Source organism: Pleurodeles waltl, chromosome 2_1 (assembly GCF_031143425.1).
Source record: "Pleurodeles waltl isolate 20211129_DDA chromosome 2_1, aPleWal1.hap1.20221129, whole genome shotgun sequence".
Taxonomy (NCBI): domain Eukaryota; kingdom Metazoa; phylum Chordata; class Amphibia; order Caudata; family Salamandridae; genus Pleurodeles; species Pleurodeles waltl.
Window position 1 is genome coordinate 295179553 of NC_090438.1, and position 22048 is coordinate 295201600.

The 22048-nt window shown below is 40.1% G+C and overlaps 1 protein-coding gene across 1 annotated transcript in view; it reads left to right on the forward strand.

Moving 5' to 3' along the window:
- GPC4 (glypican 4) overlaps positions 1–22048 on the forward strand; it is a 187571-nt gene that overhangs the window by 63678 nt on the left and 101845 nt on the right. The window contains exon 2 of the mRNA XM_069212519.1: positions 14467–14625. Within this exon, the coding sequence (XP_069068620.1) occupies positions 14467–14625 (159 nt within the window). The remainder of the gene's footprint in view (positions 1–14466; positions 14626–22048) is intronic.

The following is a 22048-nucleotide window of genomic DNA, read 5'->3' on the forward strand; positions in this document are numbered from 1 at the left end:
GGGATTTAAATTACAGGGCTACACTATATTTCAAAAACGTTAATTGTAGAGCTTTTATATTGTCTAAACACTTTCATCTCCTATTTTTCAGGTGAATATTTTTAGTTGAAGAATAAAGTTAAAACACAGAGGATCAAATGGTGTGAGAATAATGTGTGAAATGTTAGGTGCAAAGCAATATAACACATATTTTTCTACTAAATTTATCCTAGAACAAAATACTAGTATTAAGTATGATATCAGTATTAAGAAGACTTTGGTCTAATCTATCTAAGTAACTGTTTGGAAGCCATAATTTGCCCTTGTTTATTTGTAGGGGTTCTATCGCACAAGTCAATCTCTCAAGGCTCTGTACAGGATGGTACAGCACAAACAGGAAGTGGGGGTCCTAGAGGAGCAGAGCCTACGACCTTTCCACAAGGATGTCTGTTTTACCCATTCCACTTTACAGAGCAGTTGATTATATTAGGGAATGTGCTAGCAGGTTTGCAGGAAGGCACACCAAAAATAACAAGGACTAATCCTAGCTGTCTGCAGTGTCTCCGCGGCATGATAAAGGATATGGCCTAATGATGTAAACAGAACATTTTTCGATAACATAGCTAAACCATGTAGCGGCTTCCGTTTTGTTTTATAAAAAAAAATCCAAGGCCATTTGTAGAGACCTTAGAAAATGCTTTTTGCCTATGTTAATTGTAATCTTCGAAGGCTAAATGGAAGCTAAAGCTAAATAACGACTGTAAACAGCAAAGACTGGCACGTATAGTGGTTACATATTTTTTTACACTTTTGTATTCTACCGGTTTTTACAATCCAGATCACTTTATAAACAACGGCCTAACACTACTAGCCAAATGCAACGGATATTGGTCACACTGACAGCTGGTGTTCATTGTTCATGTTTCACAAGGGAACTAGCTGCAGTCATGTGTATTTGATCGTGTTTGCATTCAATCTCTTTGAAAAAACAATTTTGGTGATCTTCCTATCTTTAATTCAGCATGAGTGCATTTGTGGGTGACGCTTTGCTGTCTTTTTCATGTTACTGTGTTAATATTAGCTTGAAGGCAAGATTTATGTGCTCTCGGATTACTGTTTTGCGTCTGAGATTCAGAAGAACCAATCGGCATCCGTTACAGCAGACTGCCGCTTCCCATGTCTGGTGGCCCACTTCACAAAAGCCCAAGTTAAAAATTCTCAAATCTAGTACTGTAACATTACTACATCAGATTTTTTGGGCTATTCAAGATTGGCAAACTCTACTACTACTCTTATAGTTTAGACTTGGTAGATGCCAGAGGTTGCTCCTTGATGATTTAGTTGGGTACCCAGAAATCAAGTAAAAAGACAGTTGGCTGATGCTGAAAATCCAAAAAATAGCCGAAGTTCTTTAGATCCTGAATATCAACAGAGGAAAAGACCAAAAGTGTTTTGTAGCAGACTACTCTCATGGGATTTCCTGATTTATAGGATTTTTGCCTTCAGATTGTAGGTACAGAAAGAAATCTAGCTTCAGAGGGAGGAGCTTGGAGCACAGGATGGTCTGCCACCAAGAGGTTTTAGCTTACTGGATGTATGACATGACAATGTACATTTCTGTGCGTATAACAAGATGATCTTGGACAGCCAACCAGGAGCCTCTGGCTGGGCAGCGTGGAAGCAACAGTTAAGAGACTGGTAATCAAGCTTGATGATGGAGGCCATTGTTCATAAGGAATAAGGTCTTAAAATAATTCTTCTGCTTAACAAGGAGATAAGAGACATCAGAGCAGGAGTAATTTATTTAGTGTACATGACACCTACGATAAGACCAGCAGCACAGATTTGGAAATTTAGACATGGAGTTGGCAGGGAGCTCTTCATTTATTCCTTTCCAATCGTCAAATCTGGAGTACACTACTGCAAGCACCAGCTAAATCCTTTTGAGGGAAAAGCAACAGATTTATGAAGTGGTCCTATAATGGCTATGGGCAGGATATTTTTTTACATTATTCACATATGGAATCTTTGATATATTTGGATTGAGGAAAAAACAGAATTTGAGTAGATGGTCAGGAAACCCTCATGTGTAATTGTTTTTTTTTTTTTTTAAAGTCCTTCTCCTGTGGCCCTAATAGATACATAGATGTTCGATTCACTTCCCCTTTCCTGCCTGAAAGGCATTACTCCTGACAAACAAATTCCTTTGTGGCACCTGGGTGAGACACCTTAACTTAAAGGTTTGTGTCTCCGTTTATCGAATTCTGCTAGGTGTTCTACTCAAACACCGTTGGCCCTGCTCCAAACCCAAAACTTCTTAAAGCATACATTCTGGAAAATCTTTATTAGTGTGTAGGATCTACAATGATAACATTTAAAAGGGCGCCTAATTCTTTGAATAAGTATGTGGAATTTTCCTTCATAAAGTTATTTTCTTGTGCACCGAAGTCCCGCCTAGGAGACTGGGATAGTGAGCGTTACTGTTTCATCTACTGGAACTTCCAGGGGATGTTCTCACCAGGCAGTGGAGGCATAATGCTTTTACCGTGACTGCCAGCTGTTTGTCTTCAGGGGGTAGCACTTTTGGATGGTACATCTGACAGTAACGGTGTTCTATAATCCTCAAAAACCTTTCCAGACACACTTGTTCTTTTTGCTAATGGAATGTCTATGTGCTGGAACTTGAAGCTCATACTTCTTGCAGGAAATATTAATATACAAGCTTCAGAAACCGGAGTGTTGTCTTACGGAAAGCAAAGAGTGATTGGAGTTTTTCCTAATGCAGAGTAATCATTCTGCAACTGTGACCAAGCTTTTTCAATCGGTGACCAATCCTCCACTTTCCATTCGACTGGGAAAGGTGTAAGAGCAATTGTTGGTGCTGTGGTGCTCCTCACCACCTCCAGTAAAAGTTACCAGCTTCAGTCTGTGCTGATGTGGCTGGTGGTGCTAGTCCCTCACTGTATGCACCACCGTCATACAGGGCCACTGGAATTAGGCCCAAATTATGTGGCAGATTGACTAAATTATGTTGCAAGAAAAGGCAAATTATGCTGCTTAATTTGGCACATTTTGGGATAGTATTCCTTCTTTTTTGTCCTTTTTACACAGGTTAACTTTGTATGGACAAAAGTGTCACTTCATTGGTACCAGTTAAAGACTCAAGAACACAAACAAAAGAAAGGGGACCAACCAACTTTTTCAAAGGGGCTTCCACTACACTGCAGCACGTGTCCCCATGTTTTAGTAACTTTTGATCCTTTGTAGCTTGAAACATTTTTTTTGTTAAAATCTGCAGATTATGCAGAAAACATTGGATTATGTGGCAACTGCGTTAAATCCATAATTATGATGAAAATGCTGCAGCCACAAAATTGAAGAATTTCGGTGTCCCTGGGTTTATTCCTTCAGTGACTTTTAGATACACTGAAGATGTATTCTTTACAAATAAAAAGACTGGTGTTTACGAACAGTGATCCACTAAGCATTGACTCTCTGTTTCTCAAGATTTTAATTATAGTCCAAATGCGTTGTAGTTGTCGCTGTTTGCACTGTGATTTCGAAAACGTTGTTAAAATTTGCAGATTATGCAGCAGATGATGGATTATGTGGCAAATGCAGCAAATCCATGAAGGAGCGGAAAAAGCAGCATCTGTAAAGTGGCATAATTGTAGAGGCCCTTCCTACACATAATGATCACTATTACTAAATTATCTTGTCTCATAGGGAGGCGGGTTAGTTCAGAAGCAGCTATATAGGACGGAGGCAACAACTCTTTATGCTTGGAGACTCAGGGGATGAAATTAACATGGGATCATCACAGTAATGATTTTAGTCCATTATGGGGATTGGCCAATGCTTCCACTTGCGTGCACTAATGCAGCATCTTGCAGTTTCCAGGCCGTGATCTATTAATATTTGTCTGGGTGACATGTCTCCCGACTACACCATATACAAATGTTTTTGATCTACAGTGCAGCGCCCTGAAGCAAGATGCCCTTCTGTGATGCTGACCTCTAATTTCCTTTGGTCCTACTCCATTTCTTTGCTGCATCCCATCGTTTTGATTTCTCTCGAATGGTTGAAGACCTCATGTTAATGTTGTTGCTCAACTTGGAAAAATTTCACTAGCAATATTAGAAAAATAGGTAGCACGGAAGGACAATTGAGAGACAGTGATGTGACTTGAAGTCTGAGGGTTGCAGTCTCTTTCGATGTGCTAGGCACTGGTGAGGAATCAGTCATGTGGACTATTGAAATGAATTCCCCATTGGTCTAACTCAGACGTGGTAACAAAGCTGATAGTTTGAGCATGACCCATACATGTTATGAAGACACCAATAGCACATATCCAAGCCCTACTGAATGTGAGTCTCCCCGAGTTCAGAATAGCAGAAGGCTCCACCAATCTGCTTTGGATATTGTGTAATCGGAAGGCGTGTTTCGTTGAGTGATAAAGAGGTCTAGTACAAGGGACCCAATTACGTCAAATGGATCAGTACTGGGCTGTTTAGCTCTGGTGCCTGGTCATTTTACTCCATTTTGAACGGACATTTTCTCTGACTCCTAGTAAAATTATCTTTTTTGCACTGGTTAGACGGTGGACATGCTGTCTGTGCACCGATTGCCTTTACGAATGTCACTGCATAATTGCCATAGGGAGCCCCAAACGTTCCCTTTAGTAGGAAAATGTACTTCATGTAACTTAGAGGGCATTGTTGTGAATCCGATTTGTGCCAGAAAGTAATGACAATCATAAGAGAGAAGGGCCGTTATTGAATCTGGCCCTTTGTGGATAAAAATTGACACCTTGGGCATTAAAGAGGTTACACACGTTGAGTTGAATCTGAAAGTGAAACTTCGGCGTTAATTTCAGACTGCAAACCAGTGCAGCTTTGATGCTTTGCCTGCTTGTTTGCACTACATAGTGAATTTACTTTCACTTAAATAGCGCCGACATATTTTTAGTTCTAAAGAGGTTTTCTTAAACTGTATTTTGCAAAACTTCAACTGGTTTATGTGTGGTGTAAAAATAGAGTTCTGTATTGTATTTTTTGACTGCATGTTTAAGTCTGACCGTTTCATTCACGAAAAGAGTTGCTCTTATGCTGTAGGGCAACTCCAATTATGAAAACGAGTGGCAGTGATGATTTTCGCATAATTACCGACGTTCTGCATCTGCCACATAATCTGCAGATTTTAACAAAAAATCTGTGTGTAGCTCAAACAGTTCAAAAGATACCGAAAATGCAGCGACGCTGGGCTGGTCACCTTTCTGTCCCTTAGTGCTATATTTGGGTTTTAAACTGGTCCTAATGAGGTTCAACTAACGCCTAGACAGTGTTACCAAAAGGGAAAAAAATGATAAAATAATGAAGTAATACTATCACAAAATGTGCATACTTTGCCTTTTCTTGCTGCATAATTTACTCGACCCTGCCACGTAATTTGGCCCTTTCCTGCTGCATAATTTCATTTACCCTGCTTTTAGGCATGCATTTAACTTTAATGCCAAACTAGCAGGAGCGTTTTCAGCAGCACTTCGTAATAAGGTGCAAGTTAGAGGCCAAAAGCGTCCCCATTTTGCAGACGGTAACAAATTATCACGCTTTTTTTTTTTTTTTTTTTACAATGTGAAAGGTAAAAATAATACTGTTTGATGGTAACATCTTTATATGATAACAAGAAACTGAAAACGGTAGCACAAAACAAGCACTAACCAGGCGTGTTTTATGAGCCACCCTACTATCCATATAACAGGGACAGTCTCCAAGGCAGTAACAAAACCGCCTAAAGAGGGACGGACGTAAAGCATTTACCAATGATAGCAAAGGATTTTTTACGAGGCAAGCCCAGGAATGAGTGAAAGTGATAGGTGTGCGGTGGGCGTCGTTAAGAGCCCACAATACTTACAACAGGTCAAGGAGCTTGCATGCTTGACCTAAAAAGGCTTGTCTGCACTGAATGCTGGAAACTGCCCAGCTTTCTGTCTACAGAAATTTGCATTTTTATTTTGGTACTTATTGTGCATTTCTGCTCCCAATTTGCTGCCATAATTTTGCAAAATACTTGTCCTTCTAAAAGTAGAATGATCACCACTAGTAAGTCTTCAATTCCTAGGTTACTACACCGTGCTTGGTGTATAGTTGCCTGTCTGAGGATGGTGATATTGTTAACATCCATGGTAAAGGCTAATCTTTAGCCAGAAGGATACATGAAGTGCCAGGTATCGAGGTGCCTTGCCCAGCAGTGTAAAAGTGGTTGCCACATGATGAATAAAGCTCACACCGTTTTGCTGCTATAGCCACTGACACTTAGCATGCTGCTGGCGCAGACCCTCTCCTTGTTCCTCGGAGGGCAGGTTCACTTCCACCCAGTAGCAAGCACCAGAGCTACCAGGGAGGTACAAAGTGGAATTTCTGTTTGGTGAAATGATGTGGTTGGGACTACAGACTTCAGGATGAGTCAGACCATATGCATGTGATTATCGGGTCAAGAAAGTGGTTAACCTCACTCCGAAGAACCACCTAATGTTACACAGGGCTGCACCAATTTGAAGGGCTGAGTTCCCATCCAGGAAAGAGTACACCAAGAGTACACCAAGTTATGGTCCCTCTGCCAGGGACTCCCTCAATATCCTCTACAGCAACATTTGTAACTACTTAGGCTGGTCGAAGCAAATTCAACATTTCACTGCATGCCACATAAGTTAGGTCACGAACCTAAACAAAATTCATCCAAAGGTTGCGCAAGAAACATAGCCCCTCCTATTCATAACAATTTGTCATTTAACTGAGAGTGCATCACCTATATGAATCTCCAATTTTTTTAATACATCTATTCAAAAATAGTAGTCGCATCTCCTGTATTCTTTCAATCCCTCTGCTTTCACTTCTGAACCAATTATAGATTTTATTTAGATATACGACAGTTCGATTCAAGAACAGTGAAGGTGTGTAGTGAGCTAGACATCAGGCACCGTCACTGATTCCATAAAGAAAATAAAAGCCCCCAGCAGATCAAAAGCAGCACCTCCCCCCCTTAATATGAGGGCAAGAAAACAATCTGAGTTTCAAGATCAGGATCTGCTATTAACATATTCATTTTGTATGCTCATTAAATTTGGGTCTGGAGAAAGGTCCCATTACTAATGTGATTTTTGTGTGGGTTGAAACCGCAGGTCAGTTGTCCACAAAACCGAAATAACTCCAGACCAGCTCCTAAATCAGCCTGACTTTTTTTGCATTTCTCGACTTCTTTTCTATAGGTTTATCAAATGTGTTATCATGTGCTTCTCAGCCCAGCATCACATGGTCACATACATCCACCTGAATTACAAACATCCCTTCATCTGGAAGTGGGTTCTGTGTGTTTTAGTATCTGGTGGTTATATGCTGCCCCACAGTAGGAGAGGCGGCGAGCAGGCAGGTGGTTATGGGGTTAGACAGCAAAAAGACTCTTGAGCTCCCTCCCTATAAAGATGGTTGGGCCACAATCGTCTCCGGTCCCACAGATCCCTCACCCCCACTCGAAGTGGTCAACTGCAGGAAGGGCACTTTTGGTGGGCACCCCCGTGATCCCCGTCTATCCGCGCGCCACCCCTCGGACCCCCTCTTCACTTCAGCTTCCTAGTTCCGCCACCCCCCGAGCCTTGTTGCTAAAGCCTTTAAGTGGCTAGAGTCTGCTTCCCACCTTCACCAAGCCCTGCGTTTGTTTCGCTTCCTCAATGAAATATACACTGTATTTTACTTACTGAAGATGCGCTCCTGAAGCCAGACCCAGAGGCAGCAGTGACCGTGCGCACCGCTTCCATTGGCGGCCGCGTGACCGTCCTCCAGTGCGCTCCCTTCACAGTGCAGACCATATCGGGCCTGGAATAGAGCACGGTTTCAAAATCAAATCAAATCGCACAATTTATAACATGAAAAAATAAACTTTCATATAAATACGAACATCAAAAAAGAAATAGGACGATTTAGATGATATTTACAGAGGGACATTTCCAGACTACTCCTCTCCCAGGATAGGTCAAAATGGGGAAAGTGCAGAAATCTATCGATAATGTCGAAACTTTTATCCTTCTCAAGCACAGGACAATCTTTGTTCTTAAGTTAGGCCTACAGCATTAAAGCCACTGCAGCACAGTCCCTTTTGTAGGAGACAAGTGTTTCTTTTAAACGGCGGGCGAGCACAATGACTGTGCCTTATTAATAGATACATCTGCTTATTTTAACCCTAAGTGCTGTTTTCGTTTGCCACAGTATCCCAGGAGGCCTTGAAAATGAGAGAGAGACGTGCTTGTGGAATGCGTGCACAGGGCTGCGCACTTTGACAAGTCATCTGCAAGTTATGGTGTGTTGCACCAGCTCCTCCCCAGAACTAAGAAAATGGAAAATAATCTCGTGATCCTTAAAGACGTATTGTAGGTCAAAAACCTTGCTTTTAGCATTTAAGAGGTAACATTGAATGCTGACTAGGAGATCCACTTAGCCATTCAGATGCCACTGTGCTTCTGGGACGCAGTGCCAGTCCTCTCCCCAAATATTTGCACTAAGCTTGTGAAAACATGCCTAAGGACATTGCTGTTGGTGTTTGTGCCACGTGACCATGATGTGTGAATATATATGGTGTACAATTTTGTGTGTGTGTGTATATAAACACATATATATAATATTTATTAGTGGGTCATGCTCATATATTTAATCTAAAAAGGTAGTCACACTGGCTTAGTGGCAATGTTATGCTTATAATCCATCTCTCTTTGGTAATGCACACAATACAACTTCTTTGGACCGAGTTCTTAGTCAGACTTTTCGAACAGTAAAACGGCAGCCCACCCCACCCAATTACCCCCCCACCACCACCTTGAGACCATTGCAGGAGAGTAGCGCGCTCCATACATTTTTTGATTGATTGATTGATATGATCAACCCACGTATGCCTAGATTTTCATTCTCTCTCTCTAGTGGGCAAGCTCATTTATTATTCCCTTTCTCTTATATTATGTACCAAGAATCATAGATATGGTCTACCTAACTTTACTGTAGCATCAGACCATTGGGGATTGTTTGAGTAATTCTGTAGCTCATTCGTAGTCTTACAAAATAATCCATATATACTTATTTAGAAAGGCAATTCGAAATATAAAAAAAAAAAATGCATTTTCTACAATAAATCACAATACCCCCAGATTATTGAAATTATCGGAGGGGTAAGTCAATTAATTAATTGTCAGACTTTATATGATCTTAAAATGTATCCAATTATGATAAGCAGTCCACCTGACATGATTGTTAACAGTTCCTCATCCTGATTGTGTCTTAATGGATATTTTGTTTTAAATTTAATAACTGACTTGGATAGACGTGGCATGGTATACATTTGTGGAAAAATAATTTTTAATGTAGTAATATTATAAAGCCAAGGTGCATCTGCCTGAAGTTATTAGCATCTGAGTAATGAATTATAGACCCATGTATTCATCTTTCTGCTTACCTTATTTGGCGCTATGCAAGAGCTTTCTAGCCTTTCTTGACACAGAAGTTGTGTGTTTTTTCTAAAGTCAGTAATGCCATGTATGCTGTTCTCCTAAAATGTTATTAACCAAACTAACTCCCATAAAGATGTTGTATTTTAGCTTTGGCTGTTTGGCAGTGAAAGTTGGTGGTACTGGGTTGAGAGACAAAGGGACTTGGGGCAGATTTATGTGTTGATTGGTGGCTTATTCCACTAGGGGAATTGAGCAGATTACTCCACTCCCCTGAAGGAGGGACCACTTGCTAAATTTATAAATGACCGCCAAGCCCGCTGTCATTTGCAGTGCATTGGCAGGAGCCGCTGTGATGGCAGTTCCTGTCAGTGCTTTACACTGTTTGGTGCACGGCTCCATCAACATGTCAGAACTCTACGCCAGTTTTCCTTTTTGTTTTCAAAATGAACCTGGAACAGGGTTTGCTTTTTAAAAATGAAGACAGACCCCAATTCTCCCTCCACACTGTGGGAGTCCTCTCCCATGGCGAGGGAGATATTCTTTTTTTTTTTTTTTTTTTTTTAAAACTAACCCTTACTGCCAAGATTTGCCTGTGGTAACGGACAGTGAGAAAAAAATGGCTACATGTCTACCCATCCTATTAGAGTGGGTGGACATACAGCCATTTCTCTGACAGTGCTTACTCTATCGGAGAAGTTTGGCTGTGGTGGGCACAGAGTAGTCACTGCTGTAACCAAACTTGTTATCTGCTCACATCTAAATCGGGTGGGCAGACTATTATCTTGGCTCTTAAGCATACACTGTTGTGACTGAGTATGCTTACTGGCAAGATATAAGTCGGCCTTTAATTCCCTGCTTCTATAGAGTAGGTCAAATGTGATTGGCCTTTCCTCTCTATACATAGTTTCTCCTGATACCCCATTGTGCTTAATAGCCATGTCTACCTCTTCTCCAAATACCTACAAGCATCTCCAGAGCTAGAGTTTTCAGAGCCCAGATGATTTTGCTATACGAGTCTCCATTTTTAAAACATAATTTGCTGCTTCTGGTTTCCTTTCCAGACACGAAGCAAAAAGAGAGGACGTGGTCAGTCCAGTGTGCACCCTCCCAGAACCGTAACTGCAAAATGAAGTACACAGTTCTGATAATATTAACTCTCCTCAACCAGTTAGCTGTGGAGTCACCATGTCAACACATATCCGTTTGTTTAGAACAATTGCCCGCACTCACCCAGGGTGACAAGCTTTATCATCAGGCATTGTTCCTTGTCAGGCCGGCACTGCAAAGCCTGATGGGTCACACAAGGGGGCTCTTTACTGGAGATCTTTTGATCGTTGTTGCCAGAAGAGATTGGGTAAAAAGGGAGGACTGGATGGTGTGAGATTAGAAATGACTATAGGTACCAAAAACAAATCTTTAATCACAGTATGGATAGGCACCTATGTCACAATTAAAACCAAATAGAGGGGCCTATTAGGTATAATGGCCTAATTCCCCAGAGGTATCCTCTACTCTTCATACACAGATGGAGGAAAATACTGATGTCGAGTGGGACTGTTTATCTACCCTCCAGATATTATGGTCAACATGTTTCTTGCACTAACCATCCCTACGAATCAAGCGGCAATTCAGCATGACCTAAAAGTACCTTGTCCTCACTAAGAAGGTATTTATACTCCTTTTTTATGTAATGCAATGGTACTTATCTCTGGGAAATGAGGAAACTGTCCTACTCTGAGTGGTGGCCCTCCTAGATACAGGCACGGGCCCCTTGGAAGCACATGAATGCTACTACCCCCAGCGCCAAAGTTGCACATCTTCAAGGATTAGCGGTCTCTCTGACCTACCAGTCATCCACGCTTTTCAAACAGTCATGTAAGGCTCCTATCCCCCGTGGCATAAATTTACCACGCACCACCTACAAGCTTTGCAAAACGTGTATGTTGCAAATTTTGGTGGATGTGGATATAAGTTACGGGGAATAACCTAAAAAACAGCCACTTATTCTTTAATGACCTCTGCTGATTCATTGTTTTCATAATATGATGTTTTCAGGCTGAAATGTTGTGAACGAAAATGATGGTTCAGAACTCATCTATCCAGGATTACTTAATGTATGAATAGGTCACATACTTTACGCAATACCACAGCTCCAGAAGTCTTTGAACAGATGTCCATTTTTTCGGAATTACTTGTCAGCAAAGGAACAGCATATTATTTGGATTATGTGCTGTGTTCGTGTGGAACACGGTATTTCAAATGGCAGGAGAAGCATGGTGTTTTTATTTGTTGTGGCTTCTTGTACCTGGTGCTGTATCAACGGCATTTCCGATTTCCCGAGTCACATATTCTTTTGAACAGCTGACCTCTCTGTGTGCAAGTGCACCAACTACAGAAACTACATTAAATGGGCCTGTTGGGGCAAAAACATTTCTTTTTTCAGGGTATTTTTTTAAGTTCTTTGTTATTTTTCCTTTGAGATTTGGGCCCCGTGGGATCCAATTCTAAGTTTAATGCATTAACACAAATAAAACAGCAGAATAATATATGGAATAACAGCTGTTAACGTTAAATCTGTTAATTATTCTACATGAAAGCTGAGGAATGCATTTTACAGGCAAATTAATTAAAACACATTATGTGTGAAAAGTACTGTATAAAAACGTAAGCAGTCAAAAGAAAGCAACAGTTCAAACAACGTATGTCCCGCATTACATTCAATAAACATGGAAACCGGTTTTAAACAATTTAAAACCATGGTGAGGGGGCAGTAGATTGAGGCAGGGCAGTGCTCAATGAATACTAGTGAACTATTCACACCTGTATGGGACACAAGCCAGTAGCATATAATGGAAATCATCAACTTATATGAAGCTGAGCCTGGCTTGTGGATAGCCACAGAGCACCTGACAGAGCCAATTCTACTCATGCCAGAATACAAATAGGCAGTTGTCAGTTTTGGTCTGGATCTCCATTCTACATGTGTTGTTATTAATAATTAAGGAAGCCTTAATAGAAACGTGTATACAATGCTTAATGCCCACATGCCTCAATAAATGAAATAATCTTTTATACATCCACTAAAAATTGCTCTAAAAAAAAGACAATTACAGCATCTGCCGTATTTCTCTAACCACTATAAAAAAGAAAAATAACGAAATAATGCGATTTCATAAAAGGTGTTATTTAAATGGCAATTGTTTCATCTTGGTAATCGTATGACTGTCTACCCAGTATTACCCCCACCTTTAAAAATTGCTTCAACAAAGTAAGATGCTAAGTTGAGAAAGGAACCTAACCGTTTGCAGTTAAGGCAAGTATTATGTATGTTTGAGTTCAGCTACCTAACCTTTGCATAGTACATTATCACTCAGAGTTTGCAAGAATTTCTCTATATTTTTGTCATCACACAACATCCAAATACATTTCACACATATAAACCGATCATTTTAGATATTCTTTATCTGCAAAGAAATTCCCTGTTTAGAGTCAGCATTTTGAATACAGTACAAGATCTGAGGCTTGTGTCATGGGGACAGTATGTAGAAATATTTTTGAGGTGGCCTAAGGGGTAATGACTAACTAACATTATGAGAAGAGGTGGATTGGCAGCTAGTTAATCAATGAGGTTTTTTTACTAGAATCAACAAGGGAGTGTACAAAATTGCACCATATCTAATTTAGTGCCTGTGTTTAGATAAATATTTTTGAGGTGAGTCTCTATTTAATGGCTTCCTTAGTTTCTGTTGCATGCACGATAAATTAGACTCCGAGCAGTAATTTGTGAGCCTTGTCCTAGAATGGTTGCATGACGTGCTTAAAAGCGTCTTTTACCTTGAGAACTACCCTCAGCAGAAATACTCTGTACCATTATTTCCCCAATCAAGATGATATCTACTCTCAATCCGTTTTAATGAGCGGAGAGACTAGGAATAGATGAAAGTATGGTACACTTTCAAGACTTCCCTAAGTTTCGGCCATACAGTGTTACCCTCTTCCAGATTAAAGATTCAACATAATGAAACAATAAATAACCTTCAATATGATTTAAATTGGGGCTGCAGCCACATTCACACTGCCCAAGGTGTAGTACTATTGATACCGATATAATCTAAGTTTGCTACTTGTACTAAATTGGCATCGTTTTGGGCGAGGATCGGGATTTTCTGGGCATAAGTACAGGCATACAGCCATACAAATGATATCTCTTGGGATAATGGATTGGACTCTGTCTGATCCTTCAAATGCTATCCTTTATTTGTGGCACTGGTTGTTGCCAGAATCTGTGTCGAGGATGGCTATCCCCTTACTTATCTAGTAATTATATGGAGAAATGTCTATATAAATGTGAGCGGGAAAATGTCTGGAGGAAAGGCCATATGATCTTAGCCACACTCTCAAACTGGTTATTAAAATTAAATTGCTGATTTATGTGTTCACTTGATTCATACAAATCTGATAAAGTGCTTGTGCAGGAATAACCAAGATGAGGCATAATACCAGTGACTCAAGTTGATTTTATTGCGTGGTGAATGAAATTATCTAACAGTGAATGACTTAATGAAGTTGTACCAATAATTGCTTGTACAGCATCTGCTTTATATCCAGGTACTAAACCAAGAATCTTTATTGTTGGATTTAATGTTTTTATATGAACTTGCTAATGGAGTGATCAGGGAACAAGTTAAAGTTTCATATAGTTATTTCCACCTTTACTGAACAATTGTTGCTCTTAGGACTTATTAGGATGAATTAAGAAAGGTACTACAAGAATATTAGCTATTTGAACTTGTTTCATCGATTTTTTTTTAATAAGCAATATTATGATTTATCATAAATAGAATACACTGACTATGGTGTTACAGAACTATGTTTAGCATCAGTAGAGGATGAGGATCATTGTTTTTTTTATTTTTTATTTGGATTGTCATTATGCTGTCTCTGGTGTTCATAATATTATGTTGTGACGTGTAATGGTGGAACATTTGTATTTTTAGGTGACCATCTAAAGGTGTGTCCCCAAGGATTTACTTGCTGCTCGCAAGCCATGGAGGAGAAGTACAGTCAGCAGAGCAAACATGACTTCAAGAACGCTGTAACGGAGCCTTGCAATCATATACAGGCTACGTTTGCATCCAGATATAAAAAGTTTGATGGTAAGTAGTGCTTTTCTCACACAGTTCTATTTTAAACAGGGATGTTTCTTTCTTTTTGAGTGTGGTTGCTTTCATGGGACCTCCTCCCTCCTTACTGAAACTCGCTTGTGGTGCATGACTCATTCAATCTAAATGTTGAGGGTACAAGGGATAGTATGCAGGAATGCAATACAATGCTAGTAAATGCACATGTTCTTCATAGTTTAGGGAGGTTGTATTCTATATTTTGGTTTGGGGTGTAGTGTTTGTTCCTTGTTCCAGTACCCCAGTAGACAACACCTGTGTTTGCCGTTCAGCAGGAGTCTGTGGCTATTGACCGCTTCAAATTAAATTCATACTTATTTTGCCTGACCAGCTGGAGTGAATAACTTATTCCTTCTGAAAGGACCAATTCTTTTTCTTTATATCAATGAAGAAAATGGATAAAAGACACAGAACAACAGCTTATTGTTCCATATATGATTTTGCCTTTCTTATGACTAAAACAAATTTTAGTGCCTGAAATATTATTTTCATTGTTCTAGGTTTAGATATAATGAAAACCTCCAGGCCATTTCATTTCCTCTGAAAATACCTTCCGTTCACAAAATGCGATGCATGCCAACTTTAAATGCTAAAGCTTGGAGTGGGCCCTTTTCGTCTACGGTGCCTGTGTTTGACTGAAAGTCAACAAAATCAAATCCTTTATTTCATTTAGTATATTAAAAAGTTGTATTTCCGTTATTAGAGTATCTGGTCGTGCCTCAGGCCCAAATAACACACAATCTTTTCACATTTAAATCCAGGAAAAAAGAAACAATTCTATCCGTAATACCCTTTCTCACAATCCCATTTTCTGATTTTATTGATTTTGCCAACAGTACACCATCTTAACTCATATATATATATAAAAAAAAAAAAGGATTCGTTACAGCAGCAGTCGCCTCAAGCCAAGACAAAGCATCGGGATAAATAGTACAATGATGATTTGGCTACAGCATCTACCTGGAATCTGGAAATAATATGTTCAATCTCACACTCAAGAGTGGGTGCCACAGAGTTTCATCACAACATTAGAAAACCTAGAAAACACTCATTATAGGCTCAAAGGAATTCTTTAAATAAGCAGAAATAGTGAATCTTGGGTGATGATGTACTCTGCAAGCCTGACCAGTCATGGCACAGGGGACTCGAAAGTAGTACTGAGTACTGACTTGAAAGCAGTACTGAGCATAGGACTTATCTGCATGCCTGAGACCCCAGGAGCAGGAGGGACAGAACAGTGTGAAATCCTAAGGGAGGGTGTAAAACCCTTGGTTTGAAGGTGATAAAGCTTAATAATGAAGTGTAAGATATTAAATACAACAATAATGTGCAATGGAAAACAAAGTTGAAATAAAGGCAAATACCCAAATAGTGGTTTGACTGTGAAGGAGTGAGGCACAAGATGGGAAGGATTAAAGTGTGAACTAAAATTGGGTTTTGTAGGGAAGCAGTACATAAGAGAGAGCAGGTCTTTGTGCACATATTCTCTGTCTCCTGTTCTGAGTTACAAATGTTTTTGCACACCTAAATTCCTTTGATGTCCACAGAAGCATCCATTTCTGATGGTAAATTCCTCATTCTAATTCACAGAGCAGTGATTTTTTGCTATTTTACCCTCATAGGATACACTTGGTTGTAGGGATTATGTGCCACTTGGTGACCATTTCTGGGATGGTCAATGATGGAGTAGGTGAACACCCAAATACTTTCATGTTTACAGACATGTACCGTTTTGGAGGGTTTTTCCATCTGGAAAAAAAATATAGATATGCTTTTGTGCGTTTCCAGGGTGTTCGTGGGCCTCATATTCACTGGAGGTGTCTGGAAGAGCTTTTTCCATGGCAGTCGTATTTTCCTTGTGTAGCAATATCTTTTTTAACTTTTTACTCAGTCAAACATTATCATGTGTAATAATTGCATATATGAGTACTCAAAGAAATATATAACTTTCCTTGCCTTCTCGATAAATTCTGCACAGTAATTTGACCTGAATGTAGGACCAATACTATGGAAGCACAATTCCATCTTTTTATTTTACCAACCCCTTTGTAAATCGGGGCTTCTTTTCTTATCCCGCTCTCCTCAACCTCTTTCTTCTCGTCTAAGTCTCTTGTATGTTTCCTGATTTCTCTTTGTCATAATTGTAATTCACAATCATCATCTACCTTACTTCTCTTGCTTTATAATACATTTCATGGTGCTAGATCATTGAAAACTGGTGAAAATTGACAACTTTTTTTTCACTGTCATTCAGGCCGCCGTGTGAGTGAGTTTCTGCTGCTCACTTAATTTCTCTTACTATCCCTTTATTTACGTCTTCTCTTTCTCATATGTATCCCCGCATTACATTTGTTTCTAATCGTATTACAAGTCCATCATTCATCTTACTTCAATTCATAATAATATTTTTGCTGAAAGAGAAAAAAGTGTTGATGCATGGCAGAACTAGACTTAGTCGAACTTGGAATTTCTGTGTAAGGCATAGGCTTTTATATGACAGGGTGTAACCTCTCTCATGGAAGGCCAGTGCCATCATTAACAAAAAATATATAATGCATAACTGCAAAGCCAGTGATGATGGTTTTCCACTGGCTAACAATGAAGAGAAGGCAAATATAGTCGCTGCACCATAACCCATAATTGAATGGATTAAATTCCCTTTCTAAAATGAGCTTCTGCCATGATCGGATGCATACAAGTCACAGATGTGGAGGAAAGGAGCTGGTGATGGATAGACAGACAAAAGGACCACTCAGATCTCACTGATATAATTAAAGATTTGCTATAACAAATCGAGAGGATGCCAGAGGAAACCCTCTACATATCAGACGGTCATCAGAGCATGTGCAACAGATGCAAACAACATATGTCCTTTTATTAAAGCCCTTTTATTAAAGCCCCTTAAATAATCGGTCCATTTGAGTTGCCGTAGAAGAGAAAACAGTAAATAACCTAAAGGGAGTGGTCCATAAATATTGTAGACAAAAATTACAGTTCACATTCATGAGTATGATTTCCAGATTTGACTTCTTTGATACAGTGCCTATTTGCATCTTCCACTCATGCTCCTTATTTTATATTGAGCTCTTTCAGATTAATGTGAAGAAAATCCTGTGAGGATATTGTCTGCACTGGTTTATGACTATGATCACATTGGAATATTAAGGACCTTATTAGGCAATTTCATATCTTTTGTTATGTTATGTTATTTTGATTTGTAGAGTGCCCACCCACCCCAAATGAGTTTTCTAGTGATAAAACAGAAATCAATACTGAGTAGAAAATGAAGCAGGAGACAAAGGAGTTAGTAGTAGGTTAATTGTTGCTAGTTAGGCAAAAGAGAGACCACCTGATCTTGTAATGTGAATATGTGGGTCTTTGGCCATTTACGGGGTGGTGGAGTAAAGCTGATGAGAGGGTTACAGAAGAAGATTTTCCTCTTAAGATAGAGTGGGCCAGTGTTGTGATGTGCTTTTTGAGGGTAGCATGGAAGTTTAAAGAGAGCATGCTCACCCACGGGCAGCCAATGAAGGGCTTTAAGATGGGGAGGCTCAAGTGCAAGCTGAGAAGTTGAGGACTAAGGGCCATATGTACGAACACATTTTCCCATTGACACAGAATGGGAAAAACCCTTTGCTACATCTGGCCCAAAGTGTAGTGTTTTGAACTATTTGCAGTTTCTTAATAAGGTAGTTGATAATCTGACGTAAAGGATGTTGCCATAACCAAGGCACCTAGTGATCATATCCTCAGTGACTATTTTTTCAGGTGCAGATGGGAAGCCGTTTGAAAGCCTTTCAAAGCATTTTGAGGAAACCAAAACAGGATGAAAATACAGAAGTAATATTATCAGCCAAAAAGAGATTTTTATCTAGAATGATACCAACGTTCCTGGCTGAGTTGGAGGGTTCAGGTAACTGTCATTGAGCCTCCAGCCTGTGAACATATAAACTGTGGATTTTGCAAACAGGATAATCTCTGCTTTTGGTTTCCGTTGAGCTTGAGGCAATTGGCCCTCATCCAGTGGGCATCTTGGGACACACATGCACAAAAATGTCTTGCATTTAATTTGCATTGTCCTTAACGGAGACAATTAACTGTGTATTGTCTGCATCGGATACTATGTTAAAGCCAAAGGATCTGATTGTCCTGCCCAATGTACTCCTGTAGTTGATGAAAAAAGTTGGACTTAGAGGAGCCCTGAGGAACTTCTCAAGGAGTCCGACTAATATCTGTGCAGTACATTGGTAGCACAATGGATTGAGAACAGTTAGGATTTAAACTGTTTTGAAGGGCGTAGAAGGATTCTGGGCTTGTGCATACATTTAAGTAAGCTAGGATGCAAGACAGTATCAAACACTGCGCAGAGGACTACTGAAGCACCTTGATCCATGATTCTGTGGATGTCATCGTTGGCTTTTGAAAGAGCATCTTGGTTCAAAGGACATTTCTAATGCTTGACTGAAAGTAATCAAGAAGATGATTGGATTCTAAATAGGCAATATGTTGTGTTGATTGGCTTTTCCAGCAGGATATTTTAGCCACCTACAGTTTACAAGTATCAGAGGTTCAGAAGAGGGATTTTTTTCAACAGAGGGAGGACATTGGCATGTTTCAATACATCTGGGAAAGCTGAAGTGGTGAAAGAAAAAATACAGAGCGAAGTTACAATAGTTCTAAGCTACTATCAGCAAGAAGAAAAGATATAGTAATAGTATGTATCATCAGGAGATCCAGATTTGATGGAGTTTATAGGTGCATAGACGTACACTCACTATTTGTAGCTACAAGGACCAATTTGATAGAGTGTTAGCCTGCAAGATGGCAGACATTATGTCTCTGAAGGGGAAGTGCCCATCGATTATTGGATAGAATAATTGGAATAGAAGAGCACATTTTCTCTAGAAACAAAAACAGAGCATTACAGAGGTCCCGTGATGGAGTTATCGATTGGAAGCAGCAGTCAGTTAGGTAAATTCATTGACTGATAATGCAGAACATTTCAATGGCTGAACTAGGACTGAAATGGATATGATTGACCAGAAAATTCTGGTGAGCTCTGTGAATTTGCCTGTAGTAATAATTTCTAAGTGCCATTTTGTATGTAGTCCGGTCCGATTTGAGTGTCTCCAGGCCTTTTCTAACCATGTTTCATATTTATTTGCCTCCTTTCACTCCTGATTGAAGACCTGTCTCATCACACATATTTGAGGACAGACCATCAACTTAATTATGAAATTGGAACTGCAGGATGCTTGCTGCAGCCTTGCAATCTCTGCAGCAGATTTAGTGGACCATCCTGTATTTGAATACATTGTGGGTAATTTGACATTTTTAAGGCAAAACATCAGTGTGGATAGATAGAAACATTTGAAGTAACACACATTTCTTTTCCAGATTTCAGGACAGGATAGATCTCTTCCTCAGACTGATGATCAGTTCTACTTTATGTAAGATGGGGTCTGCCACCTGAAGTCATATAGATATAATTCCACAATCTTCTATGCTAAATGATATGTTAAAGGCATACATACCCCTTTGTGTAAACCATTATATAACACACATTGGATATATGGAAAAGGTAAATTGTGAAAATATTGCCTGCTTTTGGCAGCTGACCCTCGAAGAAATCTAATTTAAAATGTTGTATTGTGACGGGGATATTGTGAGAGATGTCGGTGCTGTACCCCTTTTTGTTTATATACATCTTGAATATATTAACACGAGGGATTTAGCTCGTTGTTTCCACGTACCCGTAAATCAGCATATCACCTCGATGATCTCTTTAATTATTGAGGAAAAACACATTTTCATATTTATGTCTCATCTTTCAGGGCTGCACATTTGGCATCAATAAGGCTCTTAAAACTTCAGTGTTCAGCGTAGTTCTGTGGTATTTGTATACATAATTGGGAGCTTTGCGTGTAGACACTTCATGTGGACTGCCCGTAAAGAAAGTTTGAATGAGGGTTCATAAATTGCTGTGTGTACTTGTGAATTAAATGAAGTTTGTTAAACATGACAATAGCTGTGTTCTTGTTATAGACTGACAGTGTCCATGGCATCCCAGGGTGACTCGGGGAGCTAAGCCAAACCTGTGGGTTTTCTAGATGCCAATGAACCATTACTCAGCTGGTAATTAAATCGGGTTCCAGTTATTTTTGTGCAACTAAAGCACCTGATGCAGCGAGAAAATGCCCTTCGGTGCAATAAACTCTGCCTAAGTGTATAAGTATTTGTATAGAGAAAACCAAGCTATAAATCACAAGAAAACAGAGAAATGGGAAGAGGGGCAAGGTGCTCGTGAAGCGAGGGGAATAGGTTGTCGGGGGTATATTATTGGTGAAGAGAGAGCCAGAGGGTAGGGTTTCTTGGGATGGGTGAAGAGTCAGGATTGGAAAAAGGGTGGAAGTGATTTGGATGCTGTCCGAATAATAGGGCGCATGTCATTGGGAGGGATAAAGGGTTGGAGTGTTGGGTTCTTTAGCATCTGCTTTTACTCTGCTATATTAGAGCATAGGTAAGGCCATTTGCCAGTGAGGATGTGTTTTTAGAGTAGGATCATTACTTACTTAAGTAGGGAGATTGGAAGCTTTTCAGATACCAGGAGGAAATGGGTTCCCATATAATTGGTACATGTCATGGAAACCTTTCAGATACCAGGAGGAAATGGGGCCTGTGTGTGTGTGTGTTTGTATGCAGAGGGGTGGGGTATCTGTATGATTGCATGTTTGTGAGCCAATGGAGGTGTCTGAGTGCATGTTTGTGAGTGAGTGGGGGTGTTCGTGTGCATGTTTGTGTGCGAGCAAGTGGGGGTGTCTGGATGTATGTGTGCTGTTGGGGAAGTGTGTCACAAAGTGTGTCGATAGGCGGGGGTGTCTGCAAGTGTGTGGATGGGTGAGGTGGTGTAATCAGGTGGGGATTCCTGTCACCGGGTGGGTTACCACCAGGCTTTTTGTGGCGTGGTGATGGCTGCAGAATGCCTGGTGGTTTGCAGAGGTGCTCACCTCCGGCTTGGCGGTCCGACCACCCTGGTGGTAGTGGAAGCTTTGTGGCGGTTTTGCTTTGGCCATACCACCAGACTCGTAATGTGGCAGTCTTTACCACTGAGTACGTGGTCTTAAGACCGCCACACTCGTAATGAGGGCCTTAGTGCTGTTGATGAGTTGTGCAAAGCTTTTCAGATTAATGTTGCTGGTTCTGTATTTTGAGCTGGCTATTGGCATTTAGCAAAATCTCTGTATATTTATTTTAATATTTGATCTGCATACTTAACCTTGAGCTACCTGTTTGTTAGCTGATGAGCCTTCTGTTTAGACCAGGGGAAGGAAGTCTTCTGCATGCATCATTGGTTGGTGCCTGGGATGATTGATGGAATTATTGCCATTTTGATGTTAGA